This window comes from Orycteropus afer, unplaced genomic scaffold (assembly GCF_000298275.1).
Source record: "Orycteropus afer afer isolate SDZICR_OR568_19922 unplaced genomic scaffold, OryAfe1.0 scaffold00574, whole genome shotgun sequence".
NCBI classification, from domain to species: domain Eukaryota; kingdom Metazoa; phylum Chordata; class Mammalia; order Tubulidentata; family Orycteropodidae; genus Orycteropus; species Orycteropus afer.
Window position 1 is genome coordinate 735,247 of NW_006922161.1, and position 18,848 is coordinate 754,094.

The window sequence follows — 18,848 nt, forward strand, 5'->3', positions numbered from 1 at the left end:
GTTAGTGATCATTTTTTCCATATCCCTAAAGAATGTTGATGGGATCTGGATTGGGATTGCATTGAATGTATAGATTGCTTTGGGTAGAACTGATAGATTTTTTTTTTTTTTTAATGTCATCGTGATTTGGTGAAAGTTTACAGAGCGAATTCATCTTCTATACAGCAGTTCACATACACTGTCTCATGATATTGCCTGTAATCTCCCACAGTACAACAGCTCCCCTCTCACTTCCTCCCCATAGCCACCTCTTCCCTGTGTCCTTCCCTCCCATGCATTCCTGCCCTGAGCTGTATCCCTGTGGATACACAGCCCTTCTATTCTCCCATGATTGATTGCTCCAAGAAGCGTATCTACCCATATGCCTGTTAAAGAAATCTTTTGCAGCAGATTTGCCCAGCGCAAGACAATGTCTTATTTCTTCATTGCTGCTTCCATGGATGTTGATTGTGGGTTCAAGTAAAATGAAATCTCTGGCAACTTCAATCTTTTCTCCATTTATCATGACGTATTGTGTGCAGTTGTGAAGATTTTCATTTCCTTTATGTTGAGGTGTAATCCAAACTAAAGACTGTAGTCTTTGATCTTCATCAGTCAGTGCTTCAAGTCATCTTCATTTTCAGCAAGCAAGGTTGTGTCATCGGTGTATCACACATTGTTAATGAATCTTCCTCCAATCCTGATGCCATGTTCTTCTTCATATAAACTCTCCAATTATTTGCTCAGCACACAGATTGAATAAGTACAGTGAAAAGATACAACCCTGACACACTCCCTTCCTGATTTTAAACCATGCGTTATCCCCTTGTTCTGTTCAAACAAAAGCCTCCTGATCTATGTACAAGTTCCTCATGAGCACAGTTAAATGTTCTGGAATTTCCCATTCTTCTCAGTGTTAGCCATAATTTGTTATGATCCACAAAGCTGAATGCTTTTGCATAGTCAATAAAACACAAGTAAACATCTTTCTGGTATTCTGTGCTTTCAGCCAAGATCCATCTGACATCAGCTATGATATCCCTCATTCCACATCCTCTTCTGAATTCAACTTGAATTTCTGAAAGTTCCCTGTCAATATACTGGTGCAACCATTTGTGAATGATCTTCAGCAATGTTTTAGTTGTATGTAATATTAATGATATTATTTGATAATTATTAGGTCACCTTTCAACATTGCAACTCGAGGCTTGAATTTTTTTCTTCAGTTCTTTCAGCTTGAGAAACACCAAGCATGTTCTTCCTTTTTGGTTTTCTAACTCCAGGTTCTTTGCACATTTCATTACAATAACTTGTTTTGTCTTCCTGAGCTGCTCTTTGAAATCTTCATTTCAGCTCTTTATCTTGTCATTTTTGCTTTAGCTACTCTCAGTTCAAGAGCAAGTTTCAGAGTCTCTTCTGACATCCATTTTGGTCTTTTCTTCCTTTCTTGTCTTTTTAATGACCTTTTGCTTTCTTCACGCATGATGTTCTTGATGTCATCCCACAATTCCTCTGGTTTTTGGTCATTGGTGTTCAGTGTGTCAAATCTATTCTTTAGATTGTCTCTAAACTCAGGTGGGATATAATCAAGGTCATATTTTGGCTCTTGCGGACTTGTTTTCATTTTTTTTTTCAGCTTCAGCTTGAACAATTGATGGTCTGTTCCATAGTCAGCTCCTGACCTTATTTTGATTGACGATACTGAGCTTCTCTGTGGTAGTTAAGGTTATATGTTAACTTGGCTGGGCCTGAGTGGCTGGGCAGCTGGATGTAGTTATTCCCCATGATAAGCCTGTCAATCAACTCTATGGTGGGATCTATCACAAGCAATTGAGTAGCTGCTTTAGGGATGTGATCTGCTTCCTGCATATAAGCAGCAGCTTTGGGAACAGCCTCTAGCTTATGGCATGCTTGAACCCTGCATGTAGCCGAGTTGTTGTTCAGTAGTCTGCCATGTTCCCTGCCGATCTTGGGACTTTTTCTGGACTTGAATCACTGACCTGCCATGTGGTTTGGTAATACTGGGACTATGCCTTGGGTTTGTCAGCCTCAGGAACCAGCAGCTGCCTGGGTGAAGAAAGCCTCCAGCCTCAGTGGACCGGAAACAAGAGGCAGAGCTGAAGCCTAAGGTCGAAGGGCTTTCACCCAGCCCCTAAAGCCTGGCACTTTGAACTCAGACTTCTAGCCTCCAAAACTCTAAGAGAATAAACTCCTGTTTTGGAAAGTCATCCCATTTGTGGTCTATTCCTGTCAGAGGGGCACTAGTAACCAGAACATTCTCCATTGCCTTTGTCCACAGATGTAGTCAATCTACTTCTTGTGCATTCCATCTGGTGAGGTCCACATGTATAGCCACTGTTTATGTTGTTGAAAAAGACATTTCAAATAAGTTGTTAGTCTTGCAAATTTCTATCATGCAATCTCTGGCATCATTTCTATCACCAAGGCCATATTTTCCAACTATCGACGATTCTTCTTTCTTTCCAACTTTTGCATTCCAATCACCGATACTCATCAATACATCTTGATTGCATGTTCAGTCAATATCGGACTGCAGAAGCTGGTAACAATCTTCATTGTCTTCATCTTTGGCTTTAGTGCTTGGTGCATACTTTGAATAACAGTCGTATTAACTGGTCTTCCTTCTACGCATACAGATATTATCCTACCACTGACTGCATTGTACTGCAGGACAGATCTTGAAACATTCTTTTTGATAGTGAATGCAACACCATTCCTCATCAATTTGTCATTCCCTACAATTGTAGACCACGTGATTGTCTCATTCAATATGGCCAAAACCCACCCATTTCAGCTCACTAAGAGATCCAGGAGAAACTGCAAGCTGCTCAATGAAGGGCATCGGGAGATACACACAGAAGGTCACAGAAGATACACTCAGGTTAGCAAAGAGATCCAGGAGAAACTGCAAACCACCTAGTCCAAGCCTGAGTCCAAGGTCACAGGATGTAGGCCAAGAACATGCCTTTTCATGCTACGTAAACATGCTATAAATGGGAACGTGGGAGCAATAGGAACCATGAAAAGAACACCACCTCTCGGATATTATGTGAACAATTATAACAGTTGAAATAAAGAATTCCATTCAGAAAATCCACAGTAAATGGATACAGCTGAGGAAGGAAGTACCACCTTGAACTGACGAAAACGTCTTCAGGAGATTGAGAGAGGAAACCTGCGCAATGTGGAAGACACACGTGGACTCTGACGATGGAGACCCTGACAGGGAAGTATGGAGATGAAGGCTCTGGAAATCAGGGCCACAGCAGAGAGAGGGGCGCCCATGGCGGGTCCAGGTGCCAATGTGTGCTGAGAAGTGAGAGCATGTGCAGAGGACACAGGCAGGAGGGCCAGAGTCACTGGAGGGAGACAGTTTCTGCGACGTGGGATGGAAAACTCTGGAAACATGGTGGTGATGGTGACACAATGTGATGACATGACCAACAGCACTGACTAGTGTGTGTGGAAAGTGCCAGACAGCAAATGCTTTGTTCTATATGTTTTACCACAACTAAAAAAACAAAACAAAAACAGGGCACAGGAACCAGCATGTAGGGGCTCCATCACTCATCAGGGACAAGTTGAACACCCACACCAACAACAGTAACGGGTGCAAAGCACCACATGAGGGAGGGGCCCACAGGGAATGTCAGACATACGTACATATGTGTGAACACAGGGACGTGTGTTTGTGAACATATGAACATGTGGATATAGGAACATGTGAGTGTATGGACATATGGACATGTAAATGTATACAGTGTGGATGTGTGAACATATAAACATGTGAGTGTACGATATGTGAACATGTGGGCATGTGAACATGAACATGTGAGTGTGTGGCTATCAGAACATGTGAGTGTATTAACATAAATGTGTGAATGTATGAACACAGGAACATGTGAATATGTGAACATATAAATGTGGGAAGGTATGAACAAAGGAATGTGTGAGTATGTGAACATAGCAACATGTGAATGAATGAACATGGGAATGTTCAAGTGTGTGAACACAGGAACATGTAAAGGTGTGAACACAGGAACGTGTGGCTATGTGAACACAGGAACATGTGAACAAGAGAACACAGCAACATGTGAGGAGGGAACACAGGAACATGTGAGTGCACGAATACAGGAATGTATGAGCATGTGAACATAGGAACATGTGCATGTGGACTCAGGAACATGTGAATGCATGGACAGGGGAACATGTAAGCATGTGGACACAGGAATGTGTGGATTTGTGAACTTAGGAATGTGTGAATGTCAACATATGACAAGGAAAAGCTGTGTATAAAGCAGAGTCCCAAAAGATAAGCCTAGCAAACTTAACAGAGTTGGACAATCACCCTCTCTCTCTCATTGCCGTCCAGTGCTAAAACCAGTAGGTGAAGGCTGGAAGAGCAAGACAACATATACTGAGCCCCAAAGCACCTCCCTACAAACTATTTGTTAGGCAGCAGGGCACTAGTAGTAACTTCCCAGAACAGAGGCTTAGCATGAACAAGCAACCAGAACCAGCACCACTGCTACCTGACGCAAAGCTCTCCCACGGCATTCCCAGCAAAAACACGAAATCTCACCACCCACAAATACCAGGTGGACACCAATAGAGAGCATCTGAAAAATGGCTGAACTCTTAAAAGATGTCAAGGTCCAGAAGCACAAAGAAAGGAGACTAAGGTGACGTAATTAAGCTCAATGGCCCTGGACCACATAATAGCTACAAAGGGCATAACGAACATGTCAAGAAGACTTGGATGCAAATCCAGCAACAGCTGGCCTCATGTTACATTTCCTGACTCTGACAACTGAGCTACAGTTCTGTAGGAGGCTGGTTTTATTCCTAGGAGGGAAACACCAACATGTTCAGAATTTAGGGATTTTAAAAGGGCAAGAAAGAAGAGTATGAAGGGATGGACATTGGGAGGAGGTAACTATGGGGAGGAAGTGGGAGGGGAGCTGCTGCATTGTAAATTTTGGTCAATGACATGAGATAAAGTATATGTGAACTGCTGTATGAAAAGTGAATTTACTCTGTAAATCTTCATCCAAATCCTAATAAAAAATAAAATAAAATAAAAGGGCAAGAAGTCTCCAACTTATTCTCAAATGACACATGTCATAAAATACAGGGAGAATGCCAGACAAAGACACCACAAGAAAACAAACTTACAGACACAGCTCCCTGATGAACATAGATGCCATGACCCTCAACAAAGTGCCAGCACAGTGAACCCAGCAACATGGAAGGAGATGTGCAACATGACCATGTGGGATTTACCCCAGGAAGGCGAAGGCACCCTAACCCCACAGTCAATGGGATTCTCCATACCACGCAGATAAAGGAGAAAACTCCCATAACCATCTTCTCAGACGAAAATCAGCTTCTGACAAAACCCACCACCCCCTCCACAACAGAGACACTCTACAAAGCAGGAGCAAAGGAACCTCCTGGCCTGATAAAGGCATCTCCGAAAGCCCAAGGCTGCCATCATGCCTGGAGGTGAGAGACTGAGTAACTTCAGCCCAGACAGAAGCCCCGCCCTCACCACTCCCTCTCCGCACTGTGCTGGGGCTCTGCTGGGACAGCGGGGCTGGGAACAGAAGTAAAGGCATCCAGACCACAAGGCAGGAAGTAAAACTGTTTCTCTACACAGGGGACACTGCAGCTTTGCTTGCAGACAGAACAGCTGAAGGACTTGACTACAAACAATTAGAACAAACATACAAACGTGCACTCAGCAAGGCTGCAGTCACAAGGTCAACAGGAAAAGACAACTGTGTCTCCACACGGTAACAATGAGCAAACTGAACATGGAATTAAGAAAATAACTTACAACAGCATCAAAAAGAAGATAAGGGACACATTTAACAAAGGCAATACAATGCTTATGCTCTGCAAACTACAAGGCCCAGGAAAAGGAAACATAAGAAGACCTAGACACATGGAGAGATATCCCAAGTTCATGGATCACAAGACTCCAGACTACTAAAACAATAGTCCCCAAACTAGCCTACAGATCCAACACAGTCCCTATGAAAGTCCCAGCTGCCTTTGCAGAACTGGACAGGGTGCCAAAGAAGAAAGAGAGAAAGCCCAAGCCTTTATACTGAAGTTAATTTCAAGGGTTAGTTACTTTCAAGGATTAATAAATTACCTAAATAAACTTTAAAAACCTTAAAACCATGTTTCACTGAAGATTAACAGTAATAGAGAGTAGCAACCACTCAGCCACAATCAGGTTTTTCTTACAAGTGTATCATCTAACTCATAAAACACGGGTATGTGCACGAGTATGTGGGCCTAGGTCAGCATTTTAGCTGCATCCTGTGGACAGCTGTGCACACCCCAGCCCTAAGTTAACACTGCTTGGCCCCAATGCAGTCCTCACTGCAGACATAGTCATGCTGTTTCAAATATTTCTGCAACGGAGTGTTTATGAATTAGCATACATGCTGTCAGTTACTAGCGACGACTCTTCACGTGGTAACTAAGTCACCTAGGTGGTAACTAGTAGAGGCTGCACGGGCATGCACGACTCTTTGTTTAGTATTTCCCATATGCATCTTAGCATCAGCTTGCCTAGTTCCAGGGGTGGGGAAAAAGTGTATTGCGTCAAGAAAGACTGTTAAAGGCCAAACGATTACATGAACAATACATGACCATGTACAGGGTTGGTAGGTGATGTGTCTACAAGTACATCTGTATGTTCTGTAAGAATTTCCAGGTATATAGTAGAGCTGACAAGGGACAAGGTTGCGGTGGCTTCTTGGCCACAGCCAACTACCCGGAGGGAGGGAGTAGTTAAACCTGTGGACTCAGGACCATGGTCGCAGGGGACATCAAGCTCAATTGGCATAACATACTACACAAAAACATTGTTCCACATCCTACTGTGGCAAGTGCTATTGTTGTTGTTATGTGCCATTGAGTCAGACCCAACTCATAGTGACCCCTCCTTGGGTTTCTGAGGTGGTATCACTACAGAAGTAGATTGCCCAACCTTCCTTCTGAGGAGTGGCTGGTGGGTTTGAACTTCTAGCCTTCTGGTTAGCAGTCAAGTGCCTTAGATGCTATGCTACCACAGCTCCCTCTTTGGGAAGTAGTGACTAGTATCTTAAAAGCTTGCAAGCAGCCACCTAGATGCAACGGTGGGTCTCGCCTCGTCCAAAGCAAAGAAGAATGAAGAAAACCAAAGACACATGGAAACAATTAGTCCAAGTGACTGGTACAACATGCAATCCTCAGCCTATACGACTATGAGACCAGAACTAGACAGTGCCCAGCTATCAATGCCAACCACTTGGAGGGGGATCTATGTAGGAGATGCTAGATAGAGTGGGAGAACAATGTGGAATAAAACTCAAAGTCATTGAAAAAGAAAAAAAAAAAAAAAAAGGGACTATGTTTGCTGGTCTGATAGAGCCTGGTGGAACCCCTGAGACTATGCCCCCTTGCTGCCCTTCAGGTCTGGAATTGAACCCACTCCTGTGGCTTCCAGCCAAACAAAAGACAGGCATACGAAGTGAACATTTACACTAGGTAGATACACTCCTTGGAGAGATCAATCATGGGAGAATAGAAGGGCTGTGTATGCACAGGGAGACAGCTCAGGGGGCAGGAGCGTATAGGAGGGAAGGACACAGGGAAGCGGTAATTATGGGGAGGAAGTGGGAGGGAGCTGTTTCCTTGTAGAAAACTGTAGTCAATGTCATGAGACGAAGTGTATGTGAACTGCTGTATGGAAAATGAATTTTATCTGTAAACTTTCACCCAGATCACAATAAAAATTAAAAAAAAAAAAAAAAAGAAAGAAAGAAACAGTCTTCTGCCCATAAATTCAACGATGTAGATGAAAGAAGAGAACTCTGGGAAGACCATGTGTGAGCAGTGGCTGGATCTGTACAAGGCCTGCTGGCAGGGGTGGCCCACGGTGGCCCTTGGCTTTACAAACATGCTCTGAGGATTAAGATGGTACAGGCGCTGGAAGCACGAGCAGCCACTTTCCTTCGGGGAGTCTGGCACTTGAGGGAAGGGGTTGGCACAGTGTCAGCATGACCAGCCCCTAAGAACCCTAGGTGCTGAATCTCTGGTGGGCACCCTGGGCAGACATACTGCACTTGGCTGCAGCATCCTGCTGCTGCAAGAGTGAGCAGACTGTGAAGCCCCTCCAGTAGCCCCCACGTGACACAGCTTTTACAGTGATAACCGCAGCCGTGAGTCCAACCATGAGGCCTAGCTGCTAGGCAAATCGCCAAACACAGAGGTGGTCCTGGGACTGGCGACCCAGAGATACACCTCCAAAGCTCATGCAAGAAAAACAGAAAGCTTAAGTAGTCCTGTGTCCATTAAAGAAATGGAATTCATGATTAAAGAATCCACAGGCCTGTGTGGTTCCACTGGTGCATTGTACTAAAGATGTAAGGAAGAAATAATTTTTCACAAATTCTTCCAGAAATTAAACTCATTTAATGAGGCCTTGGCATTATAAGGAGCTCTGGTGGTGCAGTGGTTAAGACACCTTGCTGCTAACCAAAAGATCGGTAGTTCGAACCCACCAGCCACTCTGCAAAAGAAAGATGACGCAGTCTGCTTCTGTAAAGATTTGCAGCCATGGAGACCCAATGGAGGTCACTATGAGTCAGAAATGACTTGAAGGCAGTGAGTTTGGTGTTTGGTTTTTAGCATTCCAGACATAGATGGCAGAAAGTACAGACCAAGCTTTCTCTCAAAGAGACACCAGAATCCTCACCCAGATAGTAACAAGAACCACTCCAGCAAAAGAGGACAAGGAGAAAAACAGAGTAGCCCAACCCTCATATGCATTCAAACTACAGTGAAACATCATGGGGCAGCACAGAAAGCCAAACACAGAGCAAGTGCTGAGGGCAAGGGCAACAGGAAGTCTAACCCCCAGGGCCCCACAACCAAGAGAGCCCCACGTCCTGAGGCCTGTGTGCTTGGTAAAGCTTCAGACGCCAGGAAGCTTCCTTTTATCACATACAAAGGAGTAACACACCCACAGAGGGCAGTGGTGGCCAGTGATAGAACTCCTGCCTTCTACATAGGAGACCTGCAGTGCAGTAAATTACTTAGTATGGCTTTTCTACCCATAAGTCATTGTAAACTCAGTGGTGGAATGAGCAACTGAAGTGGATTGTAAATGTTATCCACCTGGGTTATTTCTGTTGGGCGTAGCACAATGCAATGTTATGGAAGGCTCACTCTCAAGTGCTTAGAGTTCTGATGCTATGATTGGCTAGTTTGGCCACTCTGCCAAGCTCAAAAGGAGGCCTCCTAGAGGCAGAACTTTCTCTGACTGCTGGTTCAGGAAGACATGCTACTGAAAGAGACACGTGCTCCTGAGACACGCATTGCTGGGAAAGAGACACAAGAGACATGCATTACTGAGTGAGACACTGAGGGACCAGCACTGCTGGGAAAGAGACTTTGAGAGACTGTTGGCTGAGGGACGGTGGGCTGGGAGAGAGACTGAGCATTTTTCCTGAACTTGAATTGTAGTCTGGTGCTTTCCTAATAAACCCCATAATCTGTGAGTTCTGTGTGGTCACTGCAGCAAATTATCGAACCCAGGAGAGAGGTGGTGGGTGCTCTGGGAGGAACAGTTGGAGAAAGGGCTGGAGGGAGGCAGCATGTTTGGCCTCGCAGGAATAGGCCTTGGGCTATTGATGGTGATTCTGTCTTCCTCTTGTGGGATTAGAGGAGGTCAGAATATGTGGCCTTCTTGCCCTTTTTGCACGACCCAAGTTCAAATCCCAGCCCATGCACCCGCTTGTCAGAGGAGGCTTGTATGTGGCTATGGTGCTAAACAGGTTTCAGCAGAACTTCCAGACTAAGACAGATAGGAAGAAAGGCCTGGTGACCACTTCCAAAGCATTGGCCAATGAAAACCACCTGGACCACAACAGTCCAGTCTGCAGCCATTGTGGGAGGGCCGGCCCACTGTGCACAGGGTAGCAAGGAGTCAGGTGCAGCTCACCACAGCAACACGCCCACACCCTTTCTTGTTGAGCTCTGCCTGGTTCTGGGTGCAGGGGACCATGGGGACAGACACCAGAGTTCTGAGGACACACCTGTCCTTTCCTGGCCTCGCCATCTGCTTGGTGACATTTTCAATAGAAATGCCTAAGACAGGGAACGTCTCTCCTGCCTCTCCCCACTCAGGACTGAGTGCCAAGTGACATGAACAGGCCCAGGCAGGCCCTAGACCCTGACCCACAAGCTGGGGACATACTCAGCCCAGCCCCTCCAGTTGGTGCCCATCACCAACAAAGGAGGGACCCTGGGGGGTGAGGCAGCCTCACCTGCGGCTCGGGGGGCAGTGCACATTGCTGCACAATGTACTCCATCATTGCCTGGCCTCCGGGCTGCTCCAGGTAGCCATGGTGGGCCATGGCGCTGATCACCTGCACCACTGCCCGCTTCACCTGCCGGAACAAGGGGGAGTGGCAAGGACCTGAGATGGTGCTCACGGTAACCCCTCATGGTTCAGCTCCTCATCCCCTGCCTGCCACACATCTGCCCACATCCCCACCTACACCTGGGTCCCACCACCCACTCCTACACCTGCATCTCCACTTGCACCCAGTACCTGTGCCCCCACCTCCACCCACTCCATTACCTGCACCTCTACCCACACCCCCTCCTGTACCCCCCCACTCCTGTACCTGCCCCCCCACCCCCACCTGCACCCACTGGTGCCCATACCCACACCTATGCCTGTACTCCCACCCACCTTCTTCACCACCCCTCAGGGGCCTCCCCTCCCCACCACTGCCCGATCCCCTTCCAGTGTCCCTCACTAGCTTCCTTCCTCATCCACTTCAGCAGAGCGTCAGCCCCAGCCCCTTCAAGGCACCTACACAGAGGCTCCAGCCCACCCTGACCCTGATAGCCAGCCCCGCACCACAACCCCCCACCCCCGCTCTGGTGCTGGACTCCCCCAGCCCTAAGTGTGCACCCCGACTGGGCTGCAGGTGCTGCAGTCCTCTGGGACATGTGGCCCTGTGGTCTCTTTAGCCTTCAGGGCAAAGTTCTGACTTACAGCTGCTGCCGACACAGGCCTGGATGGTCTGACCCTGAGTGGCCAGTGTCCACTCAGTAACTGAGCATCCGGCGGTTACCCTGGACGAGAATAGCCACCCTCTCCCCAAGCTGGCGCTCCTCACCCATGCTGCTTCTCACTTGGGGACACAGGCCTGTCCAGGCCCAGCTCTCCTCACATGCTGCCCACCTCGAGAACCTTATCCTGCCAACCCAGACCACAACGGCTGCTGCCCAGACTCCCGGCCCCATCACACACCCCCACCTGTGTCCCGCCCTGGTAGAGGGGAGGCTGGACTGAGCAGGCAGGTGGCAGAATGTGGACCTCCAGGCTGAGTGAGGGCACGGGTCTACCAGACCCCGCTGAGCTGATGTCAGTGACTTTTAGGGGGACACAACACGCTTCTCATAGCAGGCCCAGCAAGCGTGCCCAGCAGAGGGTACACAGGCTGGAGGAGCCCCAGGTGGTGAAAGGACCCTCTGGGTCCCGAGGGCTGGCACAAGGGCTGAGCTGGTCTGGGCCCTGGCATAGAGAGTGAGGTGTGCAACAGCAGCCCTCACTGCAGGCCACGTGCACCCCCTGCGCTGCCTCCCGCCGGCAGGGCTACCTTGTCATTGGCGTCCAGAAGGGGGAGCCGCATGGAGGACAGAATGAAGAGCTTCCGAACTTCCATCTGCGCAGCTGCAAGAGACCCGCAGGATGGCTCAGGCCCAACCAGACGCAGACAGAGGCCACCAGCCCCTCGAGGGCCAGGGCCTTGTCTCCATGCCACAACCCGAATGTGCCAGCCAGCATGTGACCTTCCTGTCCTCCACCTCAGTTACCTGGGGCAGCACGGCCACCTCACGGGGTCCCCGTGGGGCGGCTGAAGCACTGCTTACGAGGGAGTACTTTCCTGTCCACTCACTGACCCGCACCCTCTCAGCCCCGCGCCATGGAGCACCACTCCGAGGAACAGGGCCTTGGAGGCCATCCCCAGCCATGGCAGCGCTGGTCCACCGAGGACACAGGGGTTCTGCGGCACCGTCACCAGACTCACAGCTCGGTGTTACATGTTGGGCTATGGTCCCGATGGCCACCGCCCTCCCAAGTCCTTGTCCATTTCCTGAGCCACTTCAACATTATCCCCACAGCTCTGAAAGTTGCCCGCTGCCCACTGCCCACTGCCACTGTGTGCAGCCAAGCCTGGCGGGTTGATGCAGACCCTCAAAGCGGCCGTTCCAGGCGCTGTGGCAACACGGGCTATGTCACATATTCCTTTTGCCTTTAAGATGCAGAAACCCTCTCTGAGCTCATGACATGGCCAGCCTGCTGCTCCCACAGCACGAGCTGCACAGAGAGGGGACCAACAAGCTCCATGTGAAACCAACCAAGCTCAGCAGCAGCCATGACATCAGCCTTCAGAGCAGGGCCTGGCACCTCAGGTCTAATTGCAAGGGGACATCAGACACATCCATACAGGGGCCATTCTACAAATTAGCCAGCCTGGCCTCCACACAGACATCAGAGTCACAAGAAGACCAAAGGTACAAACGATATGGGGAATTTTTCTCAACCTCAAGAGTCTAAAGAGACAGGCAGTCCATGCACGTGCCCCTGTTCTACTCTCAGTGGAGGGGAAGCTGTGAGAGGAGACAGTGCTTGACACGTGGCCCTGTCACACCTGCCACCTGCCTGTGCACCACAGGAGAACCTGCGGGCACCCCAGGTACAGCCTGGTATGCAGCCTTAGACCTCCGGGAAACAGCTTCACTATGTTCTCTAACTTTTCAGAATGCTTGGAACCTTACAAAACAGTAATTGGGGAAACTCTTCCAAGAATTCAGAGCTTTTCACCTAAGCAAGGGGCGGCGTCTTGCTCAGGAGCAGAGGGCACTCACCGGCCGAGTTGATGACATGCCTCAGGACCTGCAGGGAGCCCACGCGGACCCGTTCGTTGCTGGTGTCCAGCTTGGGCAGCAAGAAGGCCAGCAGGCGGTCAGGGGCAAAGCAGGCTACAGAAACACAGTCAACCACTTCAGCCCGCACCCTCTCATCAGCACCCACCCAGTAGGCCATATACTCCTCAGAAGGGCTGGGAGCTTGTCCGTCTGTTTGTCCTTGTCACCAGGCCAGTCCCCTTGCTTGAAGCCTACAACCACGCCCTCCCCCAAGGCAAGGCCTCTTGCCCAGCCCTGCCTCAGCCATACAAAGAAAATCGCTGGCTGCCTCCCCCGTGGCAGGGCCTTGGGGACCAGTCTCCATGTGCCACCAAAGGAGGGCATCCATACTGCTGCCCCACAGCATCACTGGCTGGCCTCTGTCACAGGGTGACCAGAACCACCTGGAATCACCCCAGGAAGTCCTAGGGGGATGGAGGGGTTCTACACACAGTTGGGGCAATACTGTGCCCAGGACCCCAGGGCCAGTGTTGCCAGCTCCTCAGAGAAACAGCTCTCTGGCTTCGTACCTCAGTGCTCCTTTAGGCCAGGAGGGATGGGGGTGTGGAGGCAGATTCTCAGGAGCCCACTCAAGGTTCTCATGTCCTGGGGGAAAACCATGGAGGCCCCAGCACCCCACCTTCCATCCTGGTTCTGGGCCAGCCTAAAGTGGGGGGTGACCCTTGAGCCCAGAGCCCCCGACTCACCCAGCACCGTGAAGCAACGCAGCACCTCCTTCTGGTTGCTGGCCACAAGGGGGCTGGACGACTCCACTGGCACACAGATCTGCTCCAGGGACAGAGGGCAGAGTCACCAAGGGGTGGCTGGGGGCCAGAGGGCCAGGCCCAGCTACACAGCAAGGAAGCACGCTAAAGGGCTAGGCCCCAGCCGTCTGGGCCAAGGGCAAGGGGGCTAGGGGCTCCCCCACAGAATCAGAGTCCACACCCGTCCCCTTCCAGTGAGGAGGGAGACAGACAACGGAAGGCCACTGACACACACACATGCGCGCGCGCGCGCACACACACACACACACACAGCCAGCCCTCTAGAGCCTCTGGAAAGTCCTGGTTCCTCATCTCCTGCCCCTACACCAGCACCGAGAGGACAAAGCCTCAAGAGAAGCTTGTTGATCAAGGAGACAGGTTCCTGCTGCCCTGGCAAACATTCATTCAAAAACTGTCAATCGAAAAACTGCAGTGGTAACAAGTTACCACAGGTTGTGGCAGCCTCGGCTTTAGGGCTTCACCTGGTATGAGCTCAGGGGTGACACCCTGGATCTCCACTTCCAGACCCCAGTGTCACAGCAAAGAACACTAAAGCAACTAATTCTGCAGCAAAGCCACCTTATGGTCCAGAGAGATAACCAAGCAGAACAAAGCCCAGAACCTCAGGGTTCTCCCCAAGCTGGGACTGTGCCAGTTCTCGGGAACATGGAGAGAATAGAGGAGGCGCTGGCCTAGGGGCTCTGCTCCAGGCTCCTAGGTAGCACCTGTCATTTCCATCATAAATATCAAATCTGACCACAGAAGGCACTGCAGCTTCCTCCTCACTCTCTTGGAGGATGACACACTCTGGGAAAGCCAACATCACCAGTGTTGAGTACAAGAGGAGACATGGGGCCAAGATGCCAGGGGACTGTATGTCTGATGGCTTGCAGGGATGTCTGCCCAGCCCCATGAAGCTGGACTGTCCAGTCCTGGGCTCCTCACAGGGCAACATCCCCATGGAAGGCATCTCCTCTGCACTAGCTCCACAACCTACCTGGGCATGCAGGGCGCCCAGGAGTGCGTCAAGCTGGACCTCCAGCGTTCGGCTGCCCACATTCACAGCTGCCTCCAAGATCTGGCCTAGACTCTGCCAGCAGGAAGAAGAGGTGTTGGGAGAAGCTGGACGAAGAGGGATCAGAGGGTGCAGATCCCACAGCCCAGTGAGGAAGTCCTGTCTCCCCACAGAGGATGCTGGGAAATCAAGAAAGGGCTGTCCAAGTCAGAGGACTACAGCCGGGGAGGGTGGCAGTGTAGGTCCTGGGCTCCCACAGCGCTGGTCTGAGACCCTCCCACACACAGACGCCCCTCCCAGTATTCAGCGCAGGGCTGAGCCCCTCCCAGTCCAGCACTTCGCTGGGCAGACACACTTGGGAGATGACACACCTTAGACACATGGAAGGTCTCGGCGTGCTTCCTGTAGAGGGCAAGCACCCCTGGGATGAGCCTGGGGAGTTGTTCCTCAAGCTTCTCATTGGGCAGCAGGTGGCTCATAGGCCCCAGGGCCTCCACCACGGCCAGCCGGAGCTACAGACAAATGTGGGCACCGTGTGCAACAGAATTCGTGCCAGGCCTGGGGGCGCCCAGTGGAGGAGAGCTAGTCGGTACAGGTGACTGTGAGTGACTACAGGGTGACCAATAACCACAGCATGACTGTGGATAACAACCAAGTGATCAGAGTGAACATGGGGTGACCACTGAGTGGCCAGGGATGACCACTGAGTAACTGCAGAGTGACCATGGGTGACCACTGAGTGATCGTGGGGTGACCACCAAGTGACCACTGAGTAACTAGAGTGACCAGGGGTGACCACTGACTGACCATGGGGTGACCACCAAGAGACCACAGGGTGACCACAGGATGACGACCACGGGGGTAACCACGGGATGATGACCAAGTGACCACAGGGTAACCACTGAGTAACTACAGAGTGCTTGCATGGTGACCAAGTGACTGCAGGGCAACTGCAGCAAGGGGCAAGGCTGCAACCGGGCTGGAAGGGCCATGCGCATCACAGGAGCAGTGGCTGGAGCACTCAGTGGCTGTCACCCTGCGGCCCCTCCCCATCCAGCATTGTGGTTCTCAGGGTGGGGGGTGGGGAAGTGTCCAGGGCAAGCAGGTGCAGGGGCACATGCTCAGGAGGTGGACAGAGCTGCACAGCCGGATCCAGCCAGACAGTCACAGAAGATGATCTGCAGGCCAAACGCCATGCAGGTGTGGAGATGCTCGGGTGAGAGAGGGTCTCGGTGTGAGGACCCTCAGGTGAGATACCATGCAGGAGTGAGGACTACAGGTGAGACTGGGCAGGGTGTACCTTGGCTTCCCGACTCTGCAGCCAGTGGTTGAAGAGAATATCGTGAGCGCTGAAGATCTCGGAGGAGAAGGTGTCCTTTCTGACCGTGGGGTCCGGGGCCTGGTCCAGGCTGGCCAAGTACTCCAGAGTGCTCTCACTGAAGTGCCGCAGCGCTGCAGGGACCCCGCGGGGGTGCACACAGCACGAAGCCCAAAGGGTTAAAGGGGATCCAGGGAAGCCCCTGCCCAGGGGTACAGTGCCCAGGGGAACAAGCAGCGCCAACAGTGAGGGCCGCTGGGAGGGCCTCTAGGCAGCTGCCCAAGACCAGCCTCGGCTCTGCAAGTAGGAGGGCGGACCCTGAGGTGCTGGTGTCTGTGGGCTGGGCAGCCAGAAGGGTGAGCTGGCTAGGGGCCAGAGGCCACAGCGCCTGCCCTCCCCACCATCCAGCTCTTCCCCCGCCCCACAGTCTGACGCCCCCCCAGGGGGTGCTGAAACGGGGGGGGGGCGGGGGGGCCTCTCACCAGCGCAGAACGCCACGCGCATCACGTCCTGCTTGGCCATCACCAGCATGGGCAGCATGGTGCTCAGGATGGAGGGCAGGAAAGGCACCGTGCCGAACACTGCGTGAGAACAGGCTCAGCCGCCAGCCCAGCCCCACGCTCCCTAGGCCCGCCCACTGGCCTGGCCTTGGGGCTCCCGTTCTCCTGACCTTCTGGCACTCGGGGGGGGGGGGGGGGTTCACACAGTGTGGGCACCTGGGCTTACAACAGCCCCAGGCCAGGGCTGGGAGCAGGACCAGGAGAGGAGGGAGCGGAGGCCCAGGGCAACTACCATTGGACGCTGCAAGGCTGGCAAATGTCTGCACAACGAAGTAGTGGGGCAGCAGGCCCGGCTGGAAGTGGCTCAGCAGCTCCTCCATGACGGCACTGATGAGTCGTGTGCCCACAGCCACGAGGACACTGCTTGCAGCCTGCTGCCAGTCAGGGACCAGGTCCTATCCAGAGAGCAGAATCTGAGCTGATACCTGCTCCCAGGGTGTGGGCGGGACCTCATGTAGGCAGTGCCCAGGAGGTAAGGCCAGACACCCCACACTGCCCGCACTGAGCCTACACACCCCTAAGAGGAGCAGCACAGCAGGCAAACATCCACTCTGAGGCCATGTAGCCCCTGGATGCCAAGGGACCTCCCACAGCCTCAACCTGATCAGACACCCAATGCCCTGGTATTGTTCCTTAGAGTTTAGGCATTCTGCGCTCTGTTTCAGTCCCCCTCAAAATAACCGGTGAGCCCCCAAGGAGCAGGTAACACCAGACAGGACCAGCACTCCATGCTTTGGTCCAGGTAGATGGGTGTGCAACTCACCTTGGCTTTGGTCATCTCGCTGGAGGCCAGCAGGATGACAGCCCTGGCTGTGTCCTTGTCAAGCTCGTTGATGTGACTGCGCACAATGGCCTCCGTGGCCTTCAGGATCATTGCACGGTACGGGTGGGCCAGCTGAGGGGAGATGCCGTGAGGCCCAGGGTGGTCACCCACCTGTGTGTCAAGCCTGGCTCACCTGCCTAGTCTCCACATCCCCAGAGCCTGGCTGAGCGCCTGTGCAGACAGGCCCCAGTCATTTGACACCCACCCTCCGGAAGGGCCAAGCACTCTCTGTGCCAGGCAGCCCCCATCCCCCCTAAGGATGGCCAGCAAATCTCCTGGGCCCTATCATTTCACAGGGAGAATAAGCAGCCTCTTGTCCTCAGCTTGCCAGTCCCACAGCAACACAGCTCACTCTGTGACCAGGTCACCCAGATTTATAAGGGGCCATCCTGCTGTTGCCCGGCACACGCTGGACCCCAGTGTCCCCTCACATCTTCAGGAGGTGCTTAAACCATTCGCATAAGGGGATTCCTATTAGACCCCTATGGACAGGTGCTGCATGCCGAGGCCACCCTGAGACCATGGGCACAGCCGCTGACACACGCATGGGCCACTGTGCAGCCTAAGCACCTGCATGCACATGAGGACAAGGCTACCAGAGAAGCCACACCAGAGAGAGACAGACATGTTTGAGGACGAAGCTAGTGGGAAATGCAAACAATGGAAAAGGACAACAAGAAGGAAGTTCTGATACTGTGAAAACACAGCCCCTCTTCCCGTCTCTGCCCAGGCACCGGTGGGCATGTGAGAGGGCCGGCTGCCTAACACATTAGTGGTGCCACCTAGAGTGAACGTGGCATAGGCATCAACAGCATGTGAAGACCCCCAAGCCCATCTCTCCCTGGGAACAGATCATGTCCACTGTTCCCAGACAGTTATCGTGGGACTGTTCCAAGTGGCCACACCTGGAGCCTCAGGACTGCAGAGACATCACAAGGGTACCCTGGTGGCCATGTCTGCCATCTGATACCAGACAGTGCTTCATGATTTCCTGTCATCCCACACCCCATGTAGTCCCAAACCCCACGTCACCCCATAACTGTGTCTCCTCCCACACCCCATGTAGGCCCACCCCCCATGTCAGCCCGTACCCGTGTCTCATCCCACACCCTGTCAGCCCACCCCATCTCATCCCACACCCCATGTCAGCCCATACCCGTCTCGTCCCACAACCTGTCAGCCCACCCCCATGTCAGCCCATACCCATGTCTCATCCCACACCCTGTCAGCCCATACCCATGTCTCATCCCACACCCCGTGTCAGCCCACCCCCATCTCATCCCACACCCCATGTCAGCCCATACCCGTCTCATCCCACACCCTGTCGGCCCACCCCCCCATGTCAGCCCATACCCATGTCTCATCCCACACCCCATGTCAG

General features: G+C 52.0%; 1 protein-coding gene across 1 annotated transcript in view; it reads right to left on the reverse strand.

Moving 5' to 3' along the window:
• MROH1 (maestro heat like repeat family member 1) overlaps window positions 1-18,848 on the reverse strand; it is a 50,236-nt gene that overhangs the window by 29,096 nt on the left and 2,292 nt on the right. Inside the window, exons 3-12 of the mRNA XM_007956110.1 lie at window positions 17,408-17,539; window positions 16,877-17,039; window positions 16,567-16,665; window positions 16,067-16,218; window positions 15,138-15,278; window positions 14,749-14,841; window positions 13,695-13,773; window positions 12,949-13,062; window positions 11,676-11,749; window positions 10,329-10,451 (exon numbers count right to left, since the gene is read on the reverse strand). Coding sequence (XP_007954301.1) covers window positions 10,329-10,451; window positions 11,676-11,749; window positions 12,949-13,062; window positions 13,695-13,773; window positions 14,749-14,841; window positions 15,138-15,278; window positions 16,067-16,218; window positions 16,567-16,665; window positions 16,877-17,039; window positions 17,408-17,539 — 1,170 coding nt within the window. The remainder of the gene's footprint in view (window positions 1-10,328; window positions 10,452-11,675; window positions 11,750-12,948; window positions 13,063-13,694; window positions 13,774-14,748; window positions 14,842-15,137; window positions 15,279-16,066; window positions 16,219-16,566; window positions 16,666-16,876; window positions 17,040-17,407; window positions 17,540-18,848) is intronic.